Genomic DNA, 26,858 nt, shown 5'->3' with positions numbered 1-26,858 from the left:
GGGGTATTATTAAGTACTGACTTAGTCAGTTGCCCAAGCTTTTACACATTGCTCTTTCTTTCACTTCAAAAATCAAAACAAAAAATGTCCAGAGGTCATAGCGGGCAGTGTTTGCCAATTTTTTTTTATTAAGAATAATGTATAAATGATATAAAATGTTTATGATTAAAATAGTTTCATTATAAATCATGGTGCATATATGTTTTCAAATAAAACCATTTAAGATTCTTAGGTAAACCTATTTTTCTCATATTATTCTGTGATCAGTTTATCTGAAGAAGATACTGCAGGGGAGCACACCATCAGAGTTGTATTATTATACAATGTCATTGTAGTAAACCTCAGTATCCCAAAATCTGCTGTATACAAAGTTATAAAATAATAGAACAGCTGAAAGTTGATACTGCAGCGAAGAAGACAACACCTCTCAATGTTGGCAGTCTGCTGCATCAAATGGACCTGGAACAACAGGTTTGAGCATGGAAACATGAAATGAACGAGAGACACGATAATGTGGAGGCAAATCAAGTTCATAAGTAAAGTCATTGTTTTTTTTAAGAATTTTGAACAGACGAATGTATTTCAGATTTAACTTTTTACTTGCCTCAGCAAACCTAAAGTCCCGAGTCGACAGCCAAACCCGATCTCCTGCTCATTACATCAGAGGGCCACCTCTATTCTCTGGTGTGTCTCCTCCCAGACGTCTTCACTGCATTGCATCCACTTGTCCACCGTGGAAACATTAGAGGAGAGTCCAGTCCATGGAGCAACAGGTGGTTGAAATCCAAGAACACACTGAAAGGGGTAATACCAGTGGTGGAGCTTATAAGAGAATTTTGTGCAATTTCTGCCCATACTAAGTAGCAAGACCAGTCGTTAGGGTTGTTGTGACAAAAGATTGTAAGAAACATACATAATTCTTGCTTTACTCATTCACATTGTCCTTTAGATTGTGGGTGATAACCAGAAGTCAGAAACCCCTATATGTACAAAGAAAACTGACCAGATTTGTGATGTAAATTGAGGACCCCTATCCAACAAGATCTCTTCTGGGATACCAAAATATTTAAAAAACTTGACTGACCAAAGTTTCTGCAGTTTGAAAAGCGGTGGGAACGGACGGGAACGGAATCTTACACTATGAGAAAACCTGTCCATTATGGTAAGAACAGTAGTAAATCCTGAGATTCTGGCAAATCTGTGAGCAATGTGAGACCAGGGTCTATTAGGTATAGGCAAAGGTATAAGTTTACCAGCAGGTAATGTTCTAGGTGTTTAATACTGGGAGCAGACAGAGCAAAAACATGAATGTCACCAGTGCTACTAGAGAGCATTTGACAGTCTGAAAGGCATAAACAAGTATTCGTAATGCCCCCTAGTGGGCTTCAATTCATCACCCTCCCTGACTCTCACTAAATTACAGGCACTATGCAAATCCAACTTGGTGAAATACTGAGCTTCTTGTAATTGTTCCAACGCTACAGGAATAAGAGGGAGTGGGTAAGGTTACTTCTTGGTTACTTGGTTTAGGCCTCAGTAGTCTATGCAAGGATGGAGACCACTATCCTTCTTCTTAACAAAGAAAAGACTGATGCTACTGGTGAGGTTGAGTGCTTGATAAAACCTTGTTCTAATGCCTCCTGGCTATAAGTATCCATGGCATGCTCCTCCTCCCGAGTTAAAGGGTAAACGCTAGATTTAGGTAGAGTAGCATTCTCAGTGATGTCTATAGCATAGTCATATGAATGGTGAGGGGGTACTTTTGTAGTGTTTCCCTTACTAAACACCTCTTGGAGATCAGAGTACTCAGCAGGAATATTACAGATTGTGTCAGTATTTGGGACTCTATCAAAGTGGATCTGACAGGGATAGTGGGATATGTGATGCAATTTTGGTGACAATACTCTGACCAGGAAATGAATGCATGATTAGACCAGGAAATGCAGGGATTATGTTGTAACCAGGGAAGTCCTAATATGACAGAGAATTCAGATAGGTCCGATACCAAGAAAGAAATCAGTTCACTATATAAGGCTGGTGCTCAATCTAATGAGTTCAGGTCTTTTAGTGATGGATCCAGCTCCAACAGGCTCTCCATCTTTCCATCCAGTATTGCTGTATGTAGGGGGGTCTTTAGGGGCATCACAGGAATCTGCAGTTGATCGATGAGTTGAGCAAGAATGAAGTTTCCTTCTGCTAAGGAAAGACTTATAAGCCAAATCCTTTGTTGGAATACTCACCACATTAGTGTGCGGAGTGGTATCCATGTGCTTTCCAGGGGTCAGGCCTGAGGTCTATGTGGACAGGCCTGACAGTCATGTAAAATATGACCAGCACCGCCACAGTACAAGCACGGTCCTCCATTCAAACGATGAAGCCTCTCCTCAGTTGATAGGCGCAATGAATCACACTGCATGGGCTCTTCTGGTTCTTGGGTTTCTCTAGGCACTAAAACTGGTAATTTCTCTCTTCTTTGTGCACTTTGGTGTCTAGGGTCATGGATGAGCTGGTCAAGACGAATAGCTAGGTTGATGTGTTGATCTAAGGTTAAATCGCCATCTCTGCAAGCTAACTCATTGAGAATCTCAGGATATGGTCCTTGTCGAAACATAACCAATAAAGTTGCTTTCCTTGTGAATGTTCACCATTGACTTTTCCCTCATGTGAGTGATCAAAAACCATACAAAATCCTTCAAAACTTCACTTCATATAATTGGTTCAGGGCCTTGGGCCAGATAGAAGCAGCCCAGTCTAAGGCTCTATCGGTCAGATGTGAGACTAAAAAAGAAATTTTTTGGTGTTGTCCAAGCAGCAGTCCACCTCGAGCAGTAATGGCCATCCAGAAAGCCTCATGGTTCGCTGTCTGCACTGAGGGAGAGGTATTCTGTAGCGTGACAGATCAAGAATTGAGGCTTTACTTGTAAAGGGTTTGACAAGAATCGTAGTCAGTGAAGGTCAAATCCAAAAAACACAAAAGACAGAGAGGGACAAACATAACAAAGGCAACCAGAACCAAAAAAGGCAAAGGCAACAATGCAAGGTAAGAAAATCCAGAAACAAAGTCAAATGCACAAGAAGGCAAAACAACAATCATGAAACGCTCAGTCACTCTACTAGGAGACACAATACCTCACAAAGTAACTAACCTAAAGCCTGTGCTTTAAACTAAACGAAGACTGGTAACAAGACAAACAGTGCAGTTGCAATAAATCAGTTTTCAGGTGATTGTGAACGGTGATTGGTGGATTGCGGAAGTCCAACAGTCACATGATTTCCCACAGGATTCTGGGAAATTAAGTTCTTGTGTGTGTTAGAGCCAGAGGAATGTGTGACAGTTCTCAACACTTTTGTCCATAATATGTCACTAAGTTGGCTTAGAAGTTCTCATTCTGGAGATGCAACTCTTGCATGTGTCTCAAATATGTGATCCACCCAGGAACTTGTTGAACAACATCACCAAGCAAAGCTGATAGTTGATTCATACCAGCCTGGGAGTTGCCTGCATGGCAAGCATCTGCTTAATTAAAAACCTCAAGAATGCTTTTTTTTTTGCCAACTATGAGATGCATAGTATTTTTAAAGTGGTGCCTACTGCAACATACACTGCTGTGACAACGTATTCAATTTCATTTAATTTCCCAACATTTTTATGGATTTAAAATTATACTTAGACATATTGTTCCTGTCAGTATTTTTATTGTGAAGTAATGTGTGGTTAGTTGTGGTGTTTTAATATGTATTCAAACCTCTGGAAGCTAATTTGGACTGACAGTTACAATGACAATAGGCATGGCAAAAGGAAACAGTGGACAAAATTGACATGGTTCTGTAAATACCAGATATCTATTAAAATGTTTCCACTGACAATAACAGGTGAGGATATAGCAGGGCTTGATTTGAGGAGGAATATGAGGACATGCCTACTGTATTAAAAAAAATCTATTTCTATTTATGTCATATCGCACAATCATCCATGTTTTCATTCCATGCATAAGTGAGACACACTATTGGAGTTCTTCTTGTCAAACAAATGATTCATTCGTCATGAAATGTACACACAATGTATAGGACAATGGGCACTTTCAAATGATGTCAAAAAACGAAAAATGACAAAAATTGAGATACGAGATTTTGTTCTGACAGCAGCAATATGCTTCTCTAATGAATAGAGCCACACAGCCTCATGAATACTTTTGAAAATGTTTGTCAGTAAACACAGTTCATCTCTGCATCAACAATTGGAAGTTAAAACTCTGCTATGCAAATTGGAAGCAAAATATGAACAGCATCAAGAAACACCCCCGACTCCTCTGGGCTAAAGCTCATCTGAGATGGACTGGTGCAAAGTGGTGTGGTCTGATGAGTACACTTCTCAAAATGATTTTAAAAAGTGTAGACGTTATGTTTTCTGAGCCAAAGAGGAAAAGGACCGTAGTGACTGTTACCAGTGATAAGTTCAAAAATCAGAGTCTGTCATAGTATGGGGGTGTGTTAGTGGGTAACTTGCATATCTGTGAAAGCACCATTAATGCTAAGGGGTACATATAGGTTTTGGAGCAACATATGCAGCCATCTGTATGACATCTTTTTCAGGGACATTCTTACTTGTTTCAGGAAGTGTGGCTTTGCAGTAAGACAGAGAAGGTGCTAGAAGTGTTCTATATCAAGCAAGAATGGGAAAAAATTACTTTTTCACAACAACATTTGGTGTCCTCAGTTCTTAAACCATTACGGAATAGAAAGGTGATGTAACACAGTGGTAAACGTGCCCCACCCCCCCCACCACCTCTTGGTTCCCAACTTTTTTGGAACAAGTTTATATGCAAATAAACAGAATAAGGATTTATAATGCAGAATAAGCATATATAAACAAAAAACATAACTATTTAATTCAAACATTAGGTGTCTTGTCATTGTACTGTTTTAATTGAATAAAGGTAAAAAGGATTTGTGAATTACTCCTTTCTGTTTTTCATTGCATTTTATTTACTGTCCCGACATTTTTGGAACTAGGTTTGTACATAGTTTTTCACAGTTCCTTGAAATGCCAGTGATGATACTGTGAACTTCGCTTCAGTGCACATAAGGGTACATTTTAAACATTTACTTCTCAGAAATGCTGAGGGTAACTATGGTGAGTCAGTGGCAGTAAAGCAGAGGCAAAAACAGCACAAAGAGCGAGAGATAAACAACAGCAATATATAGATATATTTCTAATATTTATGTCTTAATTATGTCTGCAATAAATACATAGTAAGAAATTAACATGGTGGAGCCTGAGTCTGTTTCCTTAAACTAGTTTTCTCATAATGATGTAGGGCAATATATTCACCATATTATAGTGGTGAACTAAATGTAGAACTCATCCTTCAGGTTTGGCCATAAATATCAAAACAATTTAAAACAAGGAAAAAACACCTGTACAATAATGCTAATTTCTGCAAGCACCTGTATGGAATTTCAGTAGTACATTAGTGCTCAACTAACGCTGATGCACATTTTTAAAGCATTTGAAGCTTATAAAAACATTCCATGTTTTACTTGAAGATTGTAAAAAACATTAACATATATTAATATAGAGCTGTTTTCTAACATCAAAATGCATTGGTCAGGCTACCACTCATATCCAGTGATACATCTAGAATCCAGAAGGCCTACACTCACATTTTTCTCTCAAAATTGAATCCACTGTAAATCAAAATTGTCAATTAAAATTCTAACTCAAACTCAAGATTGGTTGATTCCACTGTCATTTTCTAATTATGGGTAGTTAATGTAACATGTCCAGTTCCTGAAGTCCCAACCAATGAAAGACTTTCCTTGGCTGTATCTACCTAGATACTATGGAGAAAAGAAATCCTAATAAGATCATTTTAATTGTATGTTTTAAGAATTTGACCCTTTTGTGTCCAACAAAATTTTGAAAATGAAACAACATGTACATGTATTTTTTATTTCACAGAAATGATAAGGCTTTCCGTGAAGTAAACATATCAGCTGCAGCAGAGAAGAGCCATCAGAAGGAACCATTACCCGCACCCTGATTAGAAAAGTCAAAGTTAAAGTATGCAGAAACAACACCTAGATAAAGATAAGGCATTCTGGAAACAAAGAGTGTTCTCCAAGCATATCTTTGGTGATTGTGGCCAAAAAGTTCCAGTTTTACTTCATCAGTCCACAGAACTTGTTTCCAAGTTCTGTAGAACCTGGAAACAAGTTCCACAGAACAAGTTTTGATATTTATGCTTTTTCTCAAATAAGCAGCATTTGATAAACAGAACACATTGCTAACTGTTAAGCATTGGGGTGGATTTATTATGCTTTGGGGTTGTGTGGAAGCCAGTGGCAGGAAACACTGCATGAGTAGATGGAAGAATGGATTTCACTAAACATGAGCAAATTCTGGAAGCAAATGTGACAGTCAAGAAGCTGCAGCTGAAAACAGGACAATGATCCAAAACATTAAAAAAACATCATGAACTACTTTAAGAAAAGCAACCTGAAGCTACTGAAAAGGTGCTCACAGTCCACAGACTTGAAAATCTCTGAGAAGGTCTTAAACAGTTTAAGAATATTACAGAACTAGAAGCGTGCTGCCAAGAAGAGTGGGTGAAAAATCCTAAAAGAGGAATAGAACAACATCTAGCTGGCTACATAAAACATTTGCAAGCTGTGATATTTGTAAAAGGGGGTGTTAGTACTGAAAGAGTGTCCAAACCAATGACTTAAAAAATGGTATTTAATTGTTCTACATAAGAGTTTTGCTATATTGAAAATGAAACCTTTAAGCCTTATTACTGTCATTGTCATGGCTTAGTCTCATTAATATTCATAACACATAATTAAGTTTTCAATCTTCTACACACCTAGTACTAAAGTTAAAATACATAATATACTTGACACACTTGTGTTCAGGCTTTGTCAGAAAATTCAGGTCCCAGCTCCGAATGAATGTTGCCAAGGGCACCGATGACAAGTAAAACTCGGTAAGAGCAAAAGGAAGAAAACAATGACTCAAAATGGAAATATAAGTACCAGGAGTCGGAGATGCTTTTGCAAAGATTTTACTATCGGAAAACCTTTGTAAAAACATCAACAATGGTAAAGGTTTTACTATTGTTGTTCAAATCAATAGTATAACACACCGTCTGTTTTAGTGTGTAAATGTTATTCTCAAGAAATGTAGTTTGACTTGTGAAGTGAAAGTGAAAGTGTCTGCTATGTATGCAAGGTCACTCTCTGGCCTCCCCTTCTGTCTCTCAGCCTGGGCAAAGTATAAATCAAAGCCAGAATATCTCCATTATCCCTCGACTGAAGTTCATGATCAGGCTGAAGCCTTTAGAGTGGATTTTACAACCCCTGACTCAAACATCATTAAAAATCTGTGGGTCGATATCTAACATGCTAGCTTTTACAGCTTCCGCAATTACGCTTGTGTATTTTTTTATTTAAGTGAATGAACTATAAAGTGTATTAAATAGTTTGGTGCAGAGGTTGTGTTTTCTTCCTTTCACTGCAAAAATCATCAGAAAATGTCCAGAGGTAATTGTGGACAAAACAAAAAAGGAATATCACGGTGTATTTAAATTTTATCATGGTTTCAATGGAAATCACAGTAGAAATTTTTCAAATAAAACTATTTAAGATGCTGAGGTAAACCTGTTGTTGTAGGTAAACAGTTGTTCGTGACAGCATACATTTAAATGTACAGTGCTTTGTTTCCAATCCCAGTTCATATTATTATTGATCTATAAGTTATTAAATGTTGTAATAAAAGTGTCTGCTTGTGTCCCAGTACTTTTGACAGGGTAGTATAACCTAAAGTAGCTCAACTACATTACAAACAACATTTATTCACCATTAGTGCACACACCCCTGTCATTGTGTATCTTGTAGAACTGCTTGTGTCTTTACAAACTGGTAATAAAGCTGTCATATGTTTTCTTTAATGACTTTTTCTTAAGATAATATTTACCCATGAATGTTTTCATGCTGGTTTGAATCCAGTATCAGCTTTGATTGGTATTGTGGTTTGACTGGTTTCTGATGGATCACATGTAAGGAGCACAAGCAGTGTAAGCTAACAAAGTGTTTCAAAAAGACATCAGAAATTATGAAGCCAAATTACTGTACCATTCATGTGCTAAACCATCCAACTCCTGCAACACTGTTAGAACTTATTGAAAGTGATATTTACTCACCTTTTTTTCAGATATGTTCATTTTATTACACTTGTCTTATGTGTATTTTATAATACATGCAAAATGTTTCAGCCTCAGATTTTCGAATCAAACCACTTTCATTAGTGCTGGTGTGTTCAGTTAATGTTGGGTCAGTCATTTCCAGCCTCTTAGCTATTTTGTGGTTTCTGGCAAAATTCTCAGCTCTTGATTGTAGCCGTCTTCCATCATCAAGAAGAGTTGAGCTGCTGAGTACTGCCCACTACATGTAACGCTAGATAATTTATTGGTGCCTCTTTACCTGTTAGTTCCTTAATCAGGGTTTTACTGACCCCAACAAAACTCTCCACAGAGATTACCAGCAGTGTTTAGAATATCAGGTATGATGGTAACACACATCACTATAGCATTCACAACACTTTTTGCAGTAAAATGTCACTTAATTAATTTAGCACTGCATGTGTCCCGAACATGTGATCCACCCAGGAACTTGTTGAACATCATCACCAAACAAAGGTGAGTTGATTCATACCTGCCTGGGAGTTGCCTGCATGGGCAAACATTTGATTAATCAAAAAACCTGAAGAATGTTTTTTTCTTTTGCCAAGTATGAGAAGCATACTAAGTAAAAAGTTTTAACCTCCTTTAAATTACCAACATTTTCTAGATTTAAAATAATAATTAGACATTTTTCCCGTCAGTACTTTTATTTTGAAATACTATGCTTTGACACTATATTAAGAAGCTATTTGTGGTGCTTTAATATGTATTAAAACCCCTGGAAGCTAATTTGAATGGCTAGCTACAATGACAATAAGCACAGGAAAAGGGAACAGTGGAGAACCTTGACATGGTTCTGTAAATACCAGAAATCTTTTGAAGTGTTTCCAATGACAATGGCAGCTGAGGATTTAGCAGGGCTCAATTTGAGGAGGGACGCTACAAATACAGCAAGATCTGTGAACTGGAAGAGATGTTTAAAGTTAAGAATTGGAGCTTATAATCTTCAAAGACTATTTTAAAATTAATTTCAATAAAATGCATAAAATAATATAATAAGCTCTGCCAGCTGCATCTCCAGGATGAGAACTGCTAAGATAACATAATGACATATTACTGCCAAAAGTGTTGTGAATGCTATAGTGATGTGTTACCATAATACCATAGCGTTACATGCAGTGGGATGTACTCAGCTGCTCAACTCATTTTATGGAGGAAGACGGCTACGTTACAGAGCTGAGAATTTTGCCAGAAACCACAAAATAGCTGAGAGTCTGAAATTGGAAACGACTGAACCGATGTTTACTGAAGACATCAGCACTAATGAAAGTGGTTTGATTCAACATCTGAGGTTGAAACTTTTGCGTGTATCCTCAAATACACATAAGTCTACTGCAATAATATTAATATCTATAAAAAAAAAAAAACGTGATTAACTATCACTTTCAAATAAGTTCTAATGATGATGCAGGAGTTGGATGGTTCATATCAAAACACAATAATTTAGCTTCAGAAATTCTGATGTCTTTTTAAAACACTTTGTTAGCTTATAGCGCTTGTGCTCCTTACATGTGACCCAACAGCAACCAGTCAAACCACATTATCAAACAAAGCTGAAACTGGATTCATACCAGCATGAAAACATTCATGGGTAAATATTATCTTTAGAAAAAGTCATTAAAGAAAACATATGACAGCTTTGTTACCAGTTTGTAAAGACACAAGCAGTTCTACAAGATACAAGATGACAGGGGTGTGTTCACTAATGGTGAATAAATGTTGTTTGTAATGTAGTTGAGCTACTTTAGGTTACATTACCCTGTCAAAAGTACTGGGACACAAGCAGACACTTCCATTACATCATTTAATAACTTATAGATCAACAGCGATAATATGAACTGGGATTGGAAACAAAGCTCTGACAAGCTTTTAAATTTACACTGCCATCATTGAGAGATGTTTTCTTCGTTGCTGCAGTATCAACTTTCAGCTGTTCCATTATTTCATTACTTTGTCCACAGCAAATTTTGAAATACTGAAGTTTAGTACAACGACATTGTGCAATAATACAACTCTGATAGCGTGTTCTGAAGGTTGGATCTCAGGCGTAGCTTCATCTCCTTGCTGGTCGGAGGCTGCGTCAGCATGCAGACACGCACCGTTTCAGTCAGTGTTTGGGCAGAGGCATCTCATGGCTGCTTGAGGGTGGAGCTTGGGCAGCCTTTCGATGGTCAATCTGCTCTCCGTGGTGTCAGAACTGCTCTAATTCCGCTGGCAAGGTTTAGATTGCAATTAGGGTTCTGAGGCTGGTGATACTCATTTAACTAACTACCCCCCTTTGGCAGAGTCAAAAATGCAAATAAATTCTCCCTGTCCAGACAAGAAATTATTTATCTTCCTTCTCTAAGGGTTGTTTAAACTTAAGGTGTGCAAATGAACAGACAAGTTACAAAACAAACAAAGGTTTCAGATCTGGAATTTTAGCGTTCTAATACTTCTGACCTGTCTTTCTGACCAAGGCCAGCACAAAGAAATTAGAATTGAGAACACAGAAATCTATAAAATTTTGTTCGGATGGAGGCCATACCCTTTGGAGGCGGAGCCAGAGTGCTGATAGGTTCTCCTCACCTAACGGTTAATTAGCTACTCATTGTTTCCAACTCTCATAGGTGGTGGATAATTTAGCAGCGACTTCCCCCAGAATCACTGCCTTCTTTGTTTTAGTTAGTTTTAAAACAAAGGAAAAGAAACTAACTAACTTTCAAAACCAAGGGATGTAGGACATTCAGGTATGTTTCATAAGAGAGAGTTTAACCCTTGTTACCTGGTACACAACACACATTAAAAGACACAGGTAACATTTGCCTGTAATATCTGGATATTGCTAGTATAAATACACTCAACCAGGGCCGTTACCCAATGTATGAAGAAATAAAATCAACAACTAGAATAAAATGGTTTCATTGGTCTGTTATCAAAGTATGTATTCCTAGTACTTAATAGGAGAAAACATTGCTGGTTTTAGGTAATACACATAACAATAAGATTAATAAGACAAGTAGTATTGCTTACGGATTATCTAAACGTTGATAACAAGTTTTCTTGGGTTCTTTTCTTTATAAGCAAATGTCCTTACGGTGGTGGTGTGTTGTGGGCTTTGTTATAGATTCTCATAACCTCATTTTTGGGGTCTCCAGACTTCTTGAATGAAACCTGTTGAATGGTGGGAATTCAGAGTCGATGAACACTTTAAAGAAATTTGATTTCCTGTTTTTTAAAAGCTTAGTTAAGAGTCTTGGTAAAACTCTGCAGCTGGATTCCAGGCATGGATTTATTGCCGCCTGGTGTACCTTTTGGGGCAGAAGGTTGACAACCTCCCGCGGTGTCCATTCTTGGTCCCAGGGTAACTTCCTTTCAGGCTGTAAAACTTGTTAGACAACTTAATCCTGTTTATGGCTTTTACCTCACGGTGACACTGTTTGTGACCATTTTTGCTGTTCTTCTTTTCCTGTTTTTCTGAAATTTTTGAAAGCCTGAAATCTTCATTTGAATCAAAAATGAAACAATGCAGGATGGACTGCATCTTTTGGCACTGTATCTAAAACAAACCTTTAATTATTATATAATCTTTCAGGAAACCCAAATATCACATGCAAAAAAAGTACAATCTTTGTGCAACTCTGTCTCTACAGGGCTCTTACAATCATCCTAATCTACCCTTGCTCCTTATGCTGCTCCGAACCCACCTACATCTCTGGGGTTAGCTGTCACAGTTGAACTCTTTCTACAGAATTATTCACAAATTATAAGTGCTGGAATGCTGATGAAATATTATTAATGTTGATCAAATAGTCTTGGAATTATATAGAAGGAAAACAAAATGTTTTTGGTCATAAGTACAACATATTTACATATGGATTACCCTGAAAAAGGTAAAAGGATCTATTTAGTTAGGAATCAGTGGTGTTTTTTGTTTTTTTTTTGACTGAATGTATCTTTGTCAGTCTCCTTTTATTCTATCCTCTAATATTAGTTCATACAATCTTTTTGGTCCGGTGTAAATAAAGATTTTGAGAAGAGAAGGCTGAATAATTAAATCAAGTCAAGATTTATTTATGCAGTGGTTTTTAAAACAGGCTTTTTCAGAAAATTCATAAAAGTCCAAGCCCCAAATGAACATTGCCAAAGTGACAAGGCTCTTAGGGAGTGACAAGGAAAACTCCCTAAGAGCCAGAGGAAGAAACCTTGAGAGGAACCAAAATTCATAAAGGAAACCTTGATGCACTTCTTTTTAGTCTGAAAATGTTAGTACCAGGAGTCAGAGATGTTCCATTGAGTTGAGTCTTGGGTCTTCAGGAGATAATTTTAGTATTGTTAGTTTTTTCGACAGGTCTTTAGTAGGGTTTTGACTTCTGTACAATGCAATACCGGCAGCTAATCTTGTTATTAGGTGCAGACACTGCATTGTACAAAAGTAAAACCAAACAGAGGCAGATTGCTTGCCACAAAAACATTGTTTGAGGATAGATTAACATGTGATGATGAGTGACACTATTATCTTCATTTACACTGGAAGGACCGGTTTTTGTGTAAGTCCACAGTGGTGAAATACTATAAAACGAAACTTCCAGCCAGCATCACACCACACCAGATTTCTTTAGTCTGTGGCCTGAACATCGGAGCAGGTAGACAAAAGAAGAGAGAAGAATGGAGGACAATCCATTGCCAAAGGTAAGATGGTTGTGTGTATAATATTGACAGAAAAATGATGGTTCATTTTTCTCAATCAATTTGAACGCTGGGATACGTCATCTGCCTCCCACCGTGTGTAATTGGGTAATCTGTGTGTCCATCTACATTTTGTGTGAAACTGACCAATGGACACTCAGGAAGTCACTAAGGACTGACTCATTATGCCAGAAACCCTTCATTCTTCATTCAGTCCACGCTAGAGACGTGAAATGTCGTGCAGAGTTTACAGCTGCCTAAGTTGCTGCAGCAGTTTTGGAAAGTAGTGATTAGGATAACATAGAATTTCGATATGAAACATATGGGTATCATGTTATATGCAAGAGACTTTAAAGCTAATTTAAGATGATATGCAAGAATCAAAAAACAAGAAAGCAAGATTTCGCTGCTTTATTCTCTTATTTCATACCATTTAACCCTTGTTTAAATATTTTTAAAATGTAGGTGCGGCAGTGATATCGTTTATTTTAGTAGATGTGCAAGTAGACTGTTTACAAGCCTAGTGTGTGGTCTTTTTAAAGCAAAGACACTCTAGAAATATTTGACTATATTCAATGGTGAACTATCAAGTAATTTAAGAACTCTTAACATAGCATCTTTTCAAAAAGTCAATTTTAAACAACTTAATTTGATATGCAGTTGACCTAAAAATACCATGGTAGCACTTTTATAGTATGGCAAGTAACTATAATTCAGTAGCTGAATGTATGGAACTATTAATTTTCTAGTAGATACTTTATGCATACTTGATAACTGTATGAAAGGTATGTACAACATGAAGTCCATGAAGGGCTGCAAATGGTCCTACATGATACTAATTCCTGTCCCATGACTTTTAGCATGTCAGGCCCAGGCAATATCAAAAAATAATTATTAAGATATTTTCTAGTCAAAAATTGTGATTATCGAAGACAAAGTTCCAAAGCATGTCAGCATTTATATCAGTTCCATGAATAACAAGTAGAACTACATACCTTCCTAAAGGAACGTGAACTCCAACTCCCAACAATTTTAGCAAGCTGTTAGTGCTTTCCAGTTTTCAGTTTTCTCCCAACATGGCAATTATCACCTTTTACACATCGCCATTGGATTACTTGTCAGTCATTGACAACATCCAATTACATCACCTTATTGCCCAAGCCTACATTATAGTGATGAAGATATGATGACAATTATAGATAATTCACTTACCTCCTTGGATTACACATCCGTCACTAAGTTTTTACTGAGTTCTCTTTGAATTCTCTTTTAATACTCTCGTAATGATCAGATTCATCCACTCAGGGAAGTGGTCCAAAGCACAACCGATGTTACAAAATGTTCTTCCACACGTTGCATGCAGTTATGCTTTTCCCTTATATTACACCCAGTAAATAAATATTATGGCATCACAAGTCTCAATTTTGATGATATAAATGTAAAAAACCATTAGTGAGTATAATTTATCTTTATCTTCAGCTTTTGGTTAGTTTCTGATATTGTATTGTAACCAATTCATGTCACGCATCCATCCAGCTCTGTATTTCCTCATAACACAGATTATCTCATGGACTTTTATGTTCACCTGGTTAATCCTCTTATCCTGCTTCTGACCATTGCCTGTTTTTTGAATTTCGGATTCCAGTAAAGCCTCACTTACTGATTTTGTCCGTAAGCGTCTGACTGTTTCTGTCACGTTGAAATTCACTTTGACATATACAAATTGCCAAGAGGGATGTATTTGGAATGTCTGTGAATTTTTTTTAAAAACACACAAATCTTTAATGCATTTCCTAAATATGCACTTATCTAATATTTTGTATCTTGATATTTTGCATTAATGACATTTCGAAAAAGCAAGTTTTGTTATGCTATATATGCATGCATCTGTAGATGTAATTATACATCATGAAAAATGTACTGCATATCTGAAGTTTAAAAATGATTCTGACACAGGTCTTCAACGACCCTATTCACGGTCACATTGAGATGCCTCGTCTGTTGGTGAAAATAATCGATACTCCACAGTTTCAGCGTTTGAGGAACATTAAGCAATTTGGAGGAGGTTATTATGTTTATCCAGGAGCTTCTCACAATCGCTTTGAGCACTCCATTGGGTAAAGTTCTGATACCTGACTGAGTCATTCATATAGATATAGATACAAAAGAGAATTGTATGTGAATCACAGTGACTATCATGAGGTCATAATTTTGTACATTTCAATTTTTTTAACAGTGTGGCTCACCTGGCAGGAAAGCTTGTACAGAGGTTGAGAACTCAGGAGGATTTGGGTATAACTGACATTGATGAACTCTGTGTGCAGATTGCAGGACTGTGCCATGACCTGGGTGAGACATTTATCATTCGAGTATAACATCTAGTGTGTCATGTAGCACAAGCAAATAACTGAAACTGTACTACTGTAGCCCCCTTCTGCCAAAAAGGGTGTAAGGGTGTGTGTGTGTGTGTGTGTGTGTGTGTGTGTATTTGTGTCTATAACATGAGTTCAACGCTTTAAGTGTACTCACAGTGGAAATATTATAACTGGCTTTAAACAGCACCAATATTTGCACAAGTTAACCAAAATGTAAGCAAAACTTTTAAACAGTGCGTAAATGTATTTATAGAACCATACCAAGTTGACTGGTCACTCAAACTACAGTAATAATTCATCGCTTTAAAGCAGGCAAATAAACAAAAAACAACAAAAAGCATTGCAGACCTGGTTTATGTCCCTTCTGGGCAATTATGGTCTCCATCAACCAAAGGCAATTTGTACTCAATAGCAGGTTTTCCATCCACCAGTTTTTTGCAAATTTAAAAAATACACAAAAAATACTCGAGCTGCAAAGCCTTTCTTAAGCCTTTCTTAGGCGCATCTCTTGCTCTGCCCCCTCTCTCCGCTCTCAGTTTTGGACCCATTCTCAGTCTGAGTCGGAGTCATTCTGATGCTGGATTCAGAATTTCATTGGAAGGTTATACATACAAGATGGTTAATTAGTAAATATGATTTCTCAATTTCATTCGGATGCTCATTCATAGATACACCCACCACATGGAGAAAGAAAGCATGGAGGTCCGGTGAATGCAATTCTGTTTTTTCTTTGTTGTGTTACCTAAAAAGCACACAGATCTAATAAAAATGCATAGAGTATATATTTTTTCACTTTCACTGCATGTTTAGCGTTTTTCACTCATGTAAAAGGTGAAAGGTCGCGTTATACGTCACATCTTGTAAACTTGTGTATCATCTCAAATCCAGAGTTTACCAGTTGTAAATATGACTTTGTTGCCGTTCAAGCTCAATTTACAGGTGCGAAAACCAGTGTTTCCCAGTTTTTGACACCACTCAAATGCAGCATTAATCTGTTGTGAAAGCTCGCTCCCCCTCCCCTACAGGATCCTGCCTATAGACCACTATGATTGGTGGAAAATAATAGGCCCTCACTCTACTCAGTGGTATTAAATGATACAGCATTTGTAAATTCAGATGTTGTCTCTATGTTTGACTCTATGTAACATACCACATATACACAACATATAGATATTTTATATATTTCTATATATTATGAAATTCTGAGTAAGAATTTGATTCTAATAATTAATTAAGACTGTTATATGTTTCTGAAATAAGGTCATGGCCCATTCTCTCATGCATTTGATGAAGTCGTGCAGGAACTAAAAAAAGAAAAACAAGAAGAAGAAAAAAAAAAGAAAGAAGCAAAAAAAGAAGAAAAAGAAAAGAAAGAAACAAAAGAAGAAGAAGAAGAAAAGAACAAGTGGAAGGTAGTAAATTACTCTGTTATATTTTACAAATGTCAAAAATAAAGGAACTGTAGTCAGATTATAGATATACAGTGATGAGCCAAAACATTATGACCACTATGACTCATAACAATGAGGCATGTCAAGGTCAAACATCCATCTACAATCAATAAGTAATGTATGTTACGTACCGCCTAATCTATGATTATTGCTAACAGTATAATTATTGCTTACAGTAATAATTATTTGTAACTGTATAAATGTTAATTTTTACAAAGGTCCCACTTTCTATTGAGTGTCTCTAATATCTGTGTATTTGCATGTGAACAACATATGTAACGCCAATGTATTTACTAATGATTTAGTCACTGTTACAGATGGAATACGTTAGTACACCTCATGTAATTACATAAGTGTATCTTAATAGTTGTAACAGACTATTCTCTCTCATGTAATTGCACAATAGTAAGAGTATTAATGTAATAAAATTTGTAATCAGACTGGAACAGCTTTTTTTTCAGAAGTCATTTCCAGCATTAAAAGGAAGTGTGTAATAACTTAAATTAAGACATTACAGGAAAGTTCCTGTGTAGTTGTTATGTAGGTACAGAGTAATTATAGAATGGTATTAATCAATGTGATGTGACTGGGTTACCTTGTTACACAGTTTTTCCACAGTAATCATGCAAAACATAAATGTAATGTTATGTATAGCATACTTTCTTTTACTGCTGGAAAAGACTTCTGATCTGTAGTGTATAAACAGATACACTTGTGTAATTATATGAGGCAAAACTAAAGTTGATACATGTGTGATTGCACAGGCTCTAGTTCTGCAATCAATCTGTAACACTGACAAAATCATCAGTAGTTATATTGTTGTTGCATATGTCCTTCATGTGTTATTACACAGATATTAGAGACACAACATAAAGTGGAACCTTTATAAATGCTCATATCATCCTATAACATACTGTATATAATAGTTATTCTTTGTCTCCTTAAAACTGCATATGTGCAGATATTCACACATCTCTTTAGCTCCTTTCAGATTGGCTCTTATTTTTTTTTATTTTTTTATTCTTTATTCTATAGAATCTAGTTTTATTTGTCCTTTAAGTACTTGCTAATATTCTGTGCTCTTGTCTGGTCTGTTCAGTATGCCCCATGTCTTACACTGCTGTGTGAAAACAAAGGGCCAAGCCCAATATACTAATGCACTGATTTTTTAGATAAGGGACAAAACATGACCTACATTGAAAAGTCTTCTTTACTTTAAATACTAAGAAATTAATAATAATAAAAATGCTTGTCTGATCTCAATCTGTTGTTAGCAAAATATTTGTTCACACTTAATCAGTTTTCCTCTCCATTAGTTATTTGTCAACAGCGTCAGTAATTGTCAACTCCATCGGATGAAAGTTTTTGTGCTTTTTCAAAGAACCGTTATTTGTTCAACTTGTTTTGCCTATATATTTAAAATATATATATATATATATATATTAGGGGTGAGGGAAAAAATCGATTCTTAGATGCATCGCGATGCGGACGTGAACGATTCTGAATCGATTTACAAACGTCAAAAATCAATTTTCTAAATATTTATTTTCTAACATAATGTTGACGGAATGCAAAAGGCGGAACTTGGAAGTGCGGAAGTGCAGCGCCCGGACAGTCTGTGGCGGCACATAACAAAACCACTACTGGAGGAGCGAGAAACCCAACCGGCTCCCTCTGCATTAAAGCCAGGTCAGGTCAGGAGTCACAACACAAATGACAAGAGCCATTTTGTCCTTTCAACAAAAATCAAACCACCTTGGGAACCACAGCATCTAATGTCCAGTATGTCTCAGTATGTGTTAATGTCCTAGTATAGACTAAACAATATTAACGAAAACGCAGATTTACTTCGCTCTGCTTTAAGCTTTAGCTATAGCTGCTTTCCTCCCATCTCCGCCAGAAAACTTTTCCTCAGAAGTAGATCAGTTAAATGTCTCTCAACATTCGACTGTTTTACGAGGCTGAAGTCGCTTCTTATTCTCGAGCTTCTTGTTCAAATTTACCCATTCCACCTTAAATTCTAACTGAGGCGCCGAATGTAAATGCGGCACCATTTAAGGTGGAATGGGAGAATTCGAAAGAGAAGGACAGAGAAAGAGTGGACATCCACTGACACTGGATCTTATTTCACCGTAACTGCGCATTTTATCGCAGATGAGTAGCAGCAGCTTCTCTTGCTCCAAACAAGAGCACTGAATGAGAGCCTTCTAGTTCACTTGCCACATTTGTTTTATTAAAAAAGATATTGGAAGTAAATTTATTATGGATCATTACAAATACTTTGGTTTAAAAGTACCAAGTCACTTTAAATAACAATAACACTGAGTTACTTAGTCACTTTAAAATGTATATTGTCTCTATATTCTGTGTATATTTTGTGTATATTTAATATATTTCAGTTGTTTTTTCTTGTATTTTTACTTATTTACTTTCTGTACAGTGGTTACCTGAGCCTCACCACAAGCATTTTAATGCATAAATGTCCTGACATGTTGTTCAAATGACAAATAAACTTGAAACTTGAACTCGAAACTTGAGCTCACACAGTGAGAAAATATAAATGCTATATAGAAAAAAAAGATGCATCGATAATCGTTTTATAATCGCATCGCAGCCCTCTGAATCATAATCGAATCGTATCGTGAGGTGCCTAGAGATTCCCACCCCTAATATACATATATATATATATATATATATTTATATATATTAAAACACCAGCTGAACTAAAGCCATTGATGTCTTTTTCACCTAAAAACTTGATTACATATACTTAATATTAAAAATGAATATACAAAATTAAATTGAATTTGCCAAAATACTGTGAAATTAGAGCAAAAATGTATATAATACATGTTATTACTTAACTCTGTTACAGAACACAATTTTTAGATACTTGAGGACTTACAGTCTTGTTGAATTCATCAAATTAAAATGCTTTTTGTTGTGTCTGACATAAATCAAGTCATGAATTGAGTAAATATCAGTTTTCAAAAAATGTTCCCGTACATGGTTTGCTTGCTAAGATCTTTGTCTATAAATACATACATTTCAAATTATTTTAGCATTTATGAAAAAAAGAAGACCTAAAACATATTTTGTCCTTTATCTCAAGAATCAGTGAATGTTTGCTGACGGTTTTGGAACAAACCAGCTAGGAAATGTTTTTCAACTGTTTGAAGCCATCAGTGCTGAAAGGAACAATATAGACTTTTTATCTGTAAAAGGCTGTCTGCAAGTTTTTCTGCAAGACTTATCATTTACAGAAATAAAAGGAAAACACTTTCTCTGACTAACTTACTGCATCTATTTTTTTAATGATTTGTTGTTAAGACCATTAAAAGTTTAATGGTTTGCTATTTTGGGCTTGTGTGCAATCACCAAGACAAATATCTCATATTTGTAACATACTTGACAAAAGTAATTCTAATCCTGAGAAATAATACTTTATTTGTATGCTCTGGTTGTTTTCTCATGGGATAGCATGAAGCAGCATCAGTCAAAATGTTTGATCATCTGATTAAAGAAAATGGCATTGATGACATCATGAAAGAGCATGGATTTAAAGAAGAAGACTTCAAGTTTATCAAGGAGCTTATCCACCATCCACCAAGCAAGAACGGTGGCCTTCCCACCTCCTCTCAGGTACATGGAAACTTTTTTTCTGTACTAGTAATATCTGCAAAATAAAATGCTTCTGCTCCTGATTGTTTCTCTTGTACTGCTCTTGTAGTAATATATCATATCCCGGATTTGTTTGTCTTGGTAATATTGTCTTTGACAGCCATTACATTCTCTGGGTTTTACCCCAAACATCTACATCTGGGTGATTTTATTGTGGATGTCCCAGTCCAATTCAATGGAGCTGATCCAGGCATATTTCTATGGATCAGATTTTGGGTATATTTAGACTACCCCACCTCTATTACTTTTTATTTTAAGTTTATTCCAGTAAGCCCAGGGCTGTGTCTACATCTGGGCCCTTGAGCTGTAGCCCTGAACATTTCTGCATTAGCCTTGGATCTGTTTCTAAGATTAAAATTAGAATTATATAAAACATACTTAACAAAAGGGTCAGCTCTCAGAGCTATTGTCCAAGACAATAATATGTTAATAATATAATGTTCATTATTATTACCCATAATGTTAGTACACGCTAAAGTTAATATATAGCTGTAATATAAGCTTATTAATTGTAAGCCCTAAGATGCATATACTAGCTAGTTGTCTTGGCTAATTTATTTTGTCAGAATTGAAGATGGATTTTTATTTCCCAGCTTATTATGAGAATTCTACATTCAACGTTAAATGTTGCAGCAGAATACAGGTACCTGCATGTAACTGCACCATTTAAGGTGGAATGGTTGAACAAGAAGCTCTTCAGCTTAATTTTATTTTGGCATTATCTGGATTAGCTAAGTATTATTCTACAACAGCATGTGTTACCTTACATTGTCAGCAAGGAGTCAATTTTGTAAAAAAAATACTGACAACATACTGAGAACACTTTTTTCAAGCCACCACTGAGTGCCAGGAAGAAAGAGAACAGCAGGAGAAACATAAATGAATATAGGAAAGAACTTTTTTTGCATTTATGTTGCACTGTATACTTTAAGAACTAACAAGGAATACAATAATGTATGGTCATTTGATTCTGATCAGGTGGTGCACGTGTTATACAAAAGGTGTGTTATACAAAAAGTAACTTTTTAGTTAAGAGAGGACAGGAAACAGAAAAAGAGGTAATTGCTGGCAAAAAGGCACAGAGCGAGACCAGACAAAATAACATAAAATGCATATGAGAGTTCTGATGATATGGAGAAGCAGACACATCTGTATTTATTTTTAATAAGCTGGTAGTTATACATGTAGTTCATTCTTTTTGTAAATAAAGATACTGCCGTTTTTTTAGTTGACAAGCTGATTTGCAGTCTATAGCGGAGGAATCTAGAGGATTCTAGAGGCTTTGTAACCATGTACAATAGGCCCTGGGCTCAGCCTCTGATGTTGGTACAGTTACATTTATATAGAGCCTTTCACATCCCAAGGTCGCTTTACATAACAAAGAAAAAAAACCCTGAACATACAGAAGACAAGATACTCTGGAGAAACACTATCCATATGGTCGCCAGGAATAGGAAATAACTTTATGGCACTAAATATGTTGTACTGTTCCAGCAATGTATGTTTTAAAAAAAGTGCTACAAAGGGTTCTTTCAGTGATGTCATAGAACAATCACTTTTTGTTCCCTACACAATCATTTGAAAAAAAAAATTGTGAGTGTAAGGGGCCTTTTTTAGTTTTAAAGAACCTAACCTAAGATAAAGGTTCTACATCAATTTAAGGGTTATTCTTAGAACCTACACATTATGCAGAGGTTCCTCAAACTTAGAGACTCTCTTCACACACACACACGCATCTCATTTACAAAAAAAGATTAACTGAGAACCATCCATTGAAAAGTTCTTCAGAGAAACAATAGTGCTTTTTCTATGACACTGTATAAAGACTTTTTTTGGTAGCTTTATTTTTTTGTACAAAATTTGCCTAATCAAGACAATCTGTTATTGCGGACCTCCACATAGGTTATTTTCTCTGATGTGCGCATGTTTCCAGCAATCTGTTTAAAGGAATCTCCATCAAATAAGTATTGCTTTGTCTGCCAAACCACACAAGCAGCTTCCATTAAAAACACCATTGCTTCCACAGTAGCAAGATAGAAACATTTCAATCACTGTATGTGAACAGATAAATTTAAAAGTTGGAACAGTAGGAATGAAATGAAAATTTAAAATGAAATTCGATAGTACATCCTAAACAGGTGATGCAATCTTGCTCAAATAAAAAAGGAACATCCACAAAAGTCCTAGTCCTTTATGAGTAATGACACTCATCCACCCATCAATCCATCAGTGCGTCCACAAATGCAAGTTAAGACTGAATTAAGCATAGCAGAAGTAATTAACAATGTCCAGAAACACTGCTGACCTCTCTGGACTCGTCTGAAATGGACTGATGTACAGTGGAAACGTGTATTGTAGTATGATGAGTCAACTTTTCAGACTGTATATTAAAAAGAATGGATGTTGTGTTCTCCAGGCCAAAAAATAAAAGGACTGTCCAGATTGTTACCCACATAAAGGTATTAGTAGGTTTCTTGCACATCTATGAAGGCACCATCCACACTAAATATATTTTGCAGGAAAATATTTTGCCTTCTAGTTGAAGTCTTTGTCAGAGATGCTATTTATTTTAACCATACAATGCCAAGCCACATTTGACCTGCCTTACAACAGCACACTTGCATAATCAGAGCGTGCAGGTGCTCGACTGGCCTGCCTACAGTTCAAAACTGTTTCCTAATGTAATCTGTGACACTTTATGAAGCTCAAAATACAATAAAGCTTTGCACAACTGAAGACTTTTTCAGCTAAAAATTCCACTTTCAATACTGGATGAGTTTGTGTCTTCAGTCCCCAAACATTTATTAGTACAGTTAAAAGGAACGGTGCTTTAACACTGTGGTAAATACACTCCTGTCCCACCTTTTTGGAATGTGTTGCAGGCATCAAATTTGAAATGAATGCATATTTACAAAAACAATGAAGATCATAAATTGGTGACACTTTATTTTGAGAGGTCCTTTTCGATGAAACAAACACTCAAAAGACTCTCAGTAACATTTTTGAGTTGAGGTTAAGGTTAGGATTAAGATTAGGGCCAGGGTTAGGGTTAAGTTTTGGGTTGAGGTTAAGGTTAGGGTTAGGATTAGGGCCAGGGTCAGGGTTAGGTTTTGGGTAAGGTTGGTAAGATTAGATATAACAATACATCTACTTAATGTAAGTAATGTATCAATGGCATATCTAAGATATTTAATTCAATGTATCCAGATGCTTCACTACTGCTACTCCACTGATAAGTTGTTGATGTGTTACTGAGAATTTATTAATCATCTACAAAAGTCCACTCCAAATAAAGTGTTACTCATAAATATTGTGTATTGGTACCAATTGAGTGCAGGTCAAACAGAATTTACTAATCGATACTTTCTGCTTTTATTAGCATTTTACACACAGTCACAACTTTTTTGGAACTGGGGCTGTTGTATACATTTAGTATACATGTTTTTTCTTTGTCTTGTACAGTGGCCATACAAAGGAAGAACAAAGGAGAAGTCCTTTTTGTATCAGATCGTGGCCAATCACACAACTGGCATTGATGTTGACAAAATGGATTATTTCAGTCGGTGAGTTTCATTTCTGTGTATTTCTTTGGGTTCTATTTTCATGCAGCCACAAGCACATTTTTTGACACCAGTGCATTTTTGATATTTTGTCACTATATAATAACTGTATTTCCTGACTGTATTTAAATACAGATGCAAAGATGTGTCCAATTTCCTACAGTACAGTTTTGTGAATGTACACTTTATATCACCTCAATACAAACAAGCAATTACATCCAATTACTAAGTAAATACAACTGACTTAGTTGTAGCTACTAATTGTAAATCAGACAGTTGATGCGTCATTGCATCATCTTATAAAACAAGCACATTCTGACCTGGGTTTCCCAAAAGCATCCAAGCACAAAGATTATTCTTTAATGATAGTGTAAGCATTACACTGAGCACTCTCTACAAGTTGATATGGTCTTAACACTAAGATGCTTTTGGGAAACTGAGCCCAAAAACATATTTATGAAAGCATGAAATGGTTCTTTATAAGACTGATGTTGTACCTTTACTAAAGAACTTCAAGAATCATCTCAAGTGAGTACACTACACAATTTTAGCAGGATTCTGACACAGATTTAACCCTTCTGTCAAAATTTCAAAAGTGGTTTTCCCGGTCAGGAGCTTACCTCAGTGATCTCAATGATTTCGACCATGGCATGATTGCTGGTGCCAGACAGGCTGGATTGAGTATGTATATAACTGGTGATCTCTTTGGATTTTCACACACAACAATCTCTAGAATTTACTCAGAATGGTGCAACAAAGAAAAAACATCCAGTAAGCATCAATTCTGCAGACGGAAATGCCCTGTTGATGAGAGAGGTCAACGGAGAATGGCCAGACTGGTTCGAGCTAACAGAAAGGCTACGGTAACTCTTACCAAAACTGGATAGCTGAAGCCTGGAAAAGCATAGTCTGGTCTGATGAATCTCGATTTCTGCTTAGGCACACAAATGGTAGGGTCAGAATTTGGCACCAACAGCATGACTCCATGGATTCAAACAGCCTTGTGTCAGCAGTCCAGGCTGGTGGAGGTGGTGTAACACCTTTGACATTTACAGCATATATATATATATATATATATATATATACGCATAAAATTTCTGCAACACTTGGCGTCCAGTGCATTATTTATTGAAAATACTACACATTACATGATTAGGAATTCATTACTATATCTAATATATATACTAAATAATAAGAGGAGTTGATGTGATTGGATATCGCTAGGTGTTTAAAATATAGGATATCGCTAGGTGTTATATAGATAGTTTTCACCTTGGTCTTTTTTTAGCATTGTGCCATTCTGCAACAAGTTATCATTCAATCCAAAAATAGGAAAAATGTATGTGCCACACCCAAATGTGCCAGTGTCACGCCTCCCTCTGGCCTGGTTGGTACTTCTGCAACAATTCCCAGAACTCCTTGCTGCATCACATGACTACGGACTCTCAAAATAAAAAACAGACTCTCACAGATCCACCTATCAGGGCACCTCTTCTCTGGACTTCTGATTTTCACTCACACCTGTTCTATATTACCTTGTCACTTAGTTTAGTATATAAGCCCAGGCTTTAGGCTAGGACAATTGTGAACCTTTGTGCGTACCAAGCGTTCATCACATGTACCTGACTGCTTACCCGTGTACGTGTTTCGTTTTGGTGCTTTGGTTTTCGCCTTTCTGCTTTGGATTTACGACTGTGATTTTGGACAAGCCCTTCGTTATTAAAAATCTTAATTCAAGCCTCTGCTGCAAGTGTCTGGTTCTATCTGACACCAGCCAGCAACATGATTTTGCAACTCAATTTTGCAATTGCACTATGATCACAAAAATAGAGATTAGAAATTTGGCTTTAATTGTTCCAAGATTTAAGACACACTTCTAGTATATGAATTATGTAGTAACGTGTATATTGAATTTTGTGCCTTTTATTCAGGGATTGCCACCATCTGGGTATGAAATCCAACTTCAGCCATGAACGTTACATGATGTTTGCACGAGTTTGCACTGATGAGAATGGTGAAAAGCAGATCTGCGTAAGAGACAAGGTAATATTTAACACATGGAAACTGTGTATTGACATTTGAAAACATTTCTGAGTTTTCCTTTTATGTCTATCAGGAAGCAATGAACATGTACGAGCTCTTTCAGATTCGTAACCTCATACGCAAAAACGCTTGTCACCACAGGGTTGCAACTGCAGTTGAACTCATGTAAGTTCATGAACCTATATAACTGTACCACACATATGTAATTTACACAACAAAGGAATACATTCTACTCAAAATATTTATTTGGAAAAAAGACCCACATGTTTCAATTTTTTAATTTTTATTTTTCTATATAATTTGAGCACAGCCACTGCCCTTTATTGTCGGGTAACATTTCTTGATGAATGAACTGACAGAAGTAGTCCAGAAGAGTATAAAATTTTATATTAGAAGTAAAAAAATCTTTTGCCGTTTCCTGTATACACAATTGTTTTTTTTTTTGTTTTGTTTTGTTTTTTTTTTGGACAATAACGATACATCACATATGCATTTATCACAAACTTCTTGTCTCCTGTGCATTCATATTTTTTAGGATTGTGGATGCACTCAAAGCAGCTGCCAAAAGCTTTAAACTGGGTGACAAAAAACTCACCATCCTTGAAGCAGTAGACGACCCTGAAACTTACATGTATCTTACAGGTTCTGTTGCTACCTCTCCTTCAAATAAAATATACTGTGCACAGCGTACTTTGGAAAAAATAGCCACCTGCATCAATTGTAGTATTCTCTTTTATCTTAGTCATATAACGAATATACTTTAAGATTGCATGAAAAAGACAGACTTAAGTACTTTCTTACAAACTCTGTTCTGTGTTTACTGATGTTTAGGTTTCTCTT

General features: G+C 36.2%; 1 protein-coding gene across 1 annotated transcript in view; it reads left to right on the top strand.

Moving 5' to 3' along the window:
- The first annotated feature begins 12,804 nt into the window (after window positions 1-12,804).
- LOC118827707 (deoxynucleoside triphosphate triphosphohydrolase SAMHD1-like) overlaps window positions 12,805-26,858 on the top strand; it is a 30,313-nt gene continuing 16,259 nt past the window's right edge. The window contains exons 1-10 of the mRNA XM_036599147.1: window positions 12,805-12,911; window positions 14,865-15,025; window positions 15,145-15,257; window positions 16,544-16,615; window positions 16,652-16,695; window positions 20,215-20,376; window positions 23,878-23,978; window positions 25,907-26,018; window positions 26,092-26,183; window positions 26,554-26,660. Of these exons, the coding sequence (XP_036455040.1) occupies window positions 12,888-12,911; window positions 14,865-15,025; window positions 15,145-15,257; window positions 16,544-16,615; window positions 16,652-16,695; window positions 20,215-20,376; window positions 23,878-23,978; window positions 25,907-26,018; window positions 26,092-26,183; window positions 26,554-26,660 (988 nt within the window). The 5' untranslated portion in view covers window positions 12,805-12,887. The remainder of the gene's footprint in view (window positions 12,912-14,864; window positions 15,026-15,144; window positions 15,258-16,543; window positions 16,616-16,651; window positions 16,696-20,214; window positions 20,377-23,877; window positions 23,979-25,906; window positions 26,019-26,091; window positions 26,184-26,553; window positions 26,661-26,858) is intronic.

This window comes from Colossoma macropomum, unplaced genomic scaffold, assembly GCF_904425465.1.
Source record: "Colossoma macropomum unplaced genomic scaffold, Colossoma_macropomum, whole genome shotgun sequence".
In the NCBI taxonomy this organism is placed as follows: domain Eukaryota; kingdom Metazoa; phylum Chordata; class Actinopteri; order Characiformes; family Serrasalmidae; genus Colossoma; species Colossoma macropomum.
The sequence above is the reverse complement of the archived record's forward strand: the minus strand, read 5'-3'. Positions and strand labels throughout refer to the sequence as shown.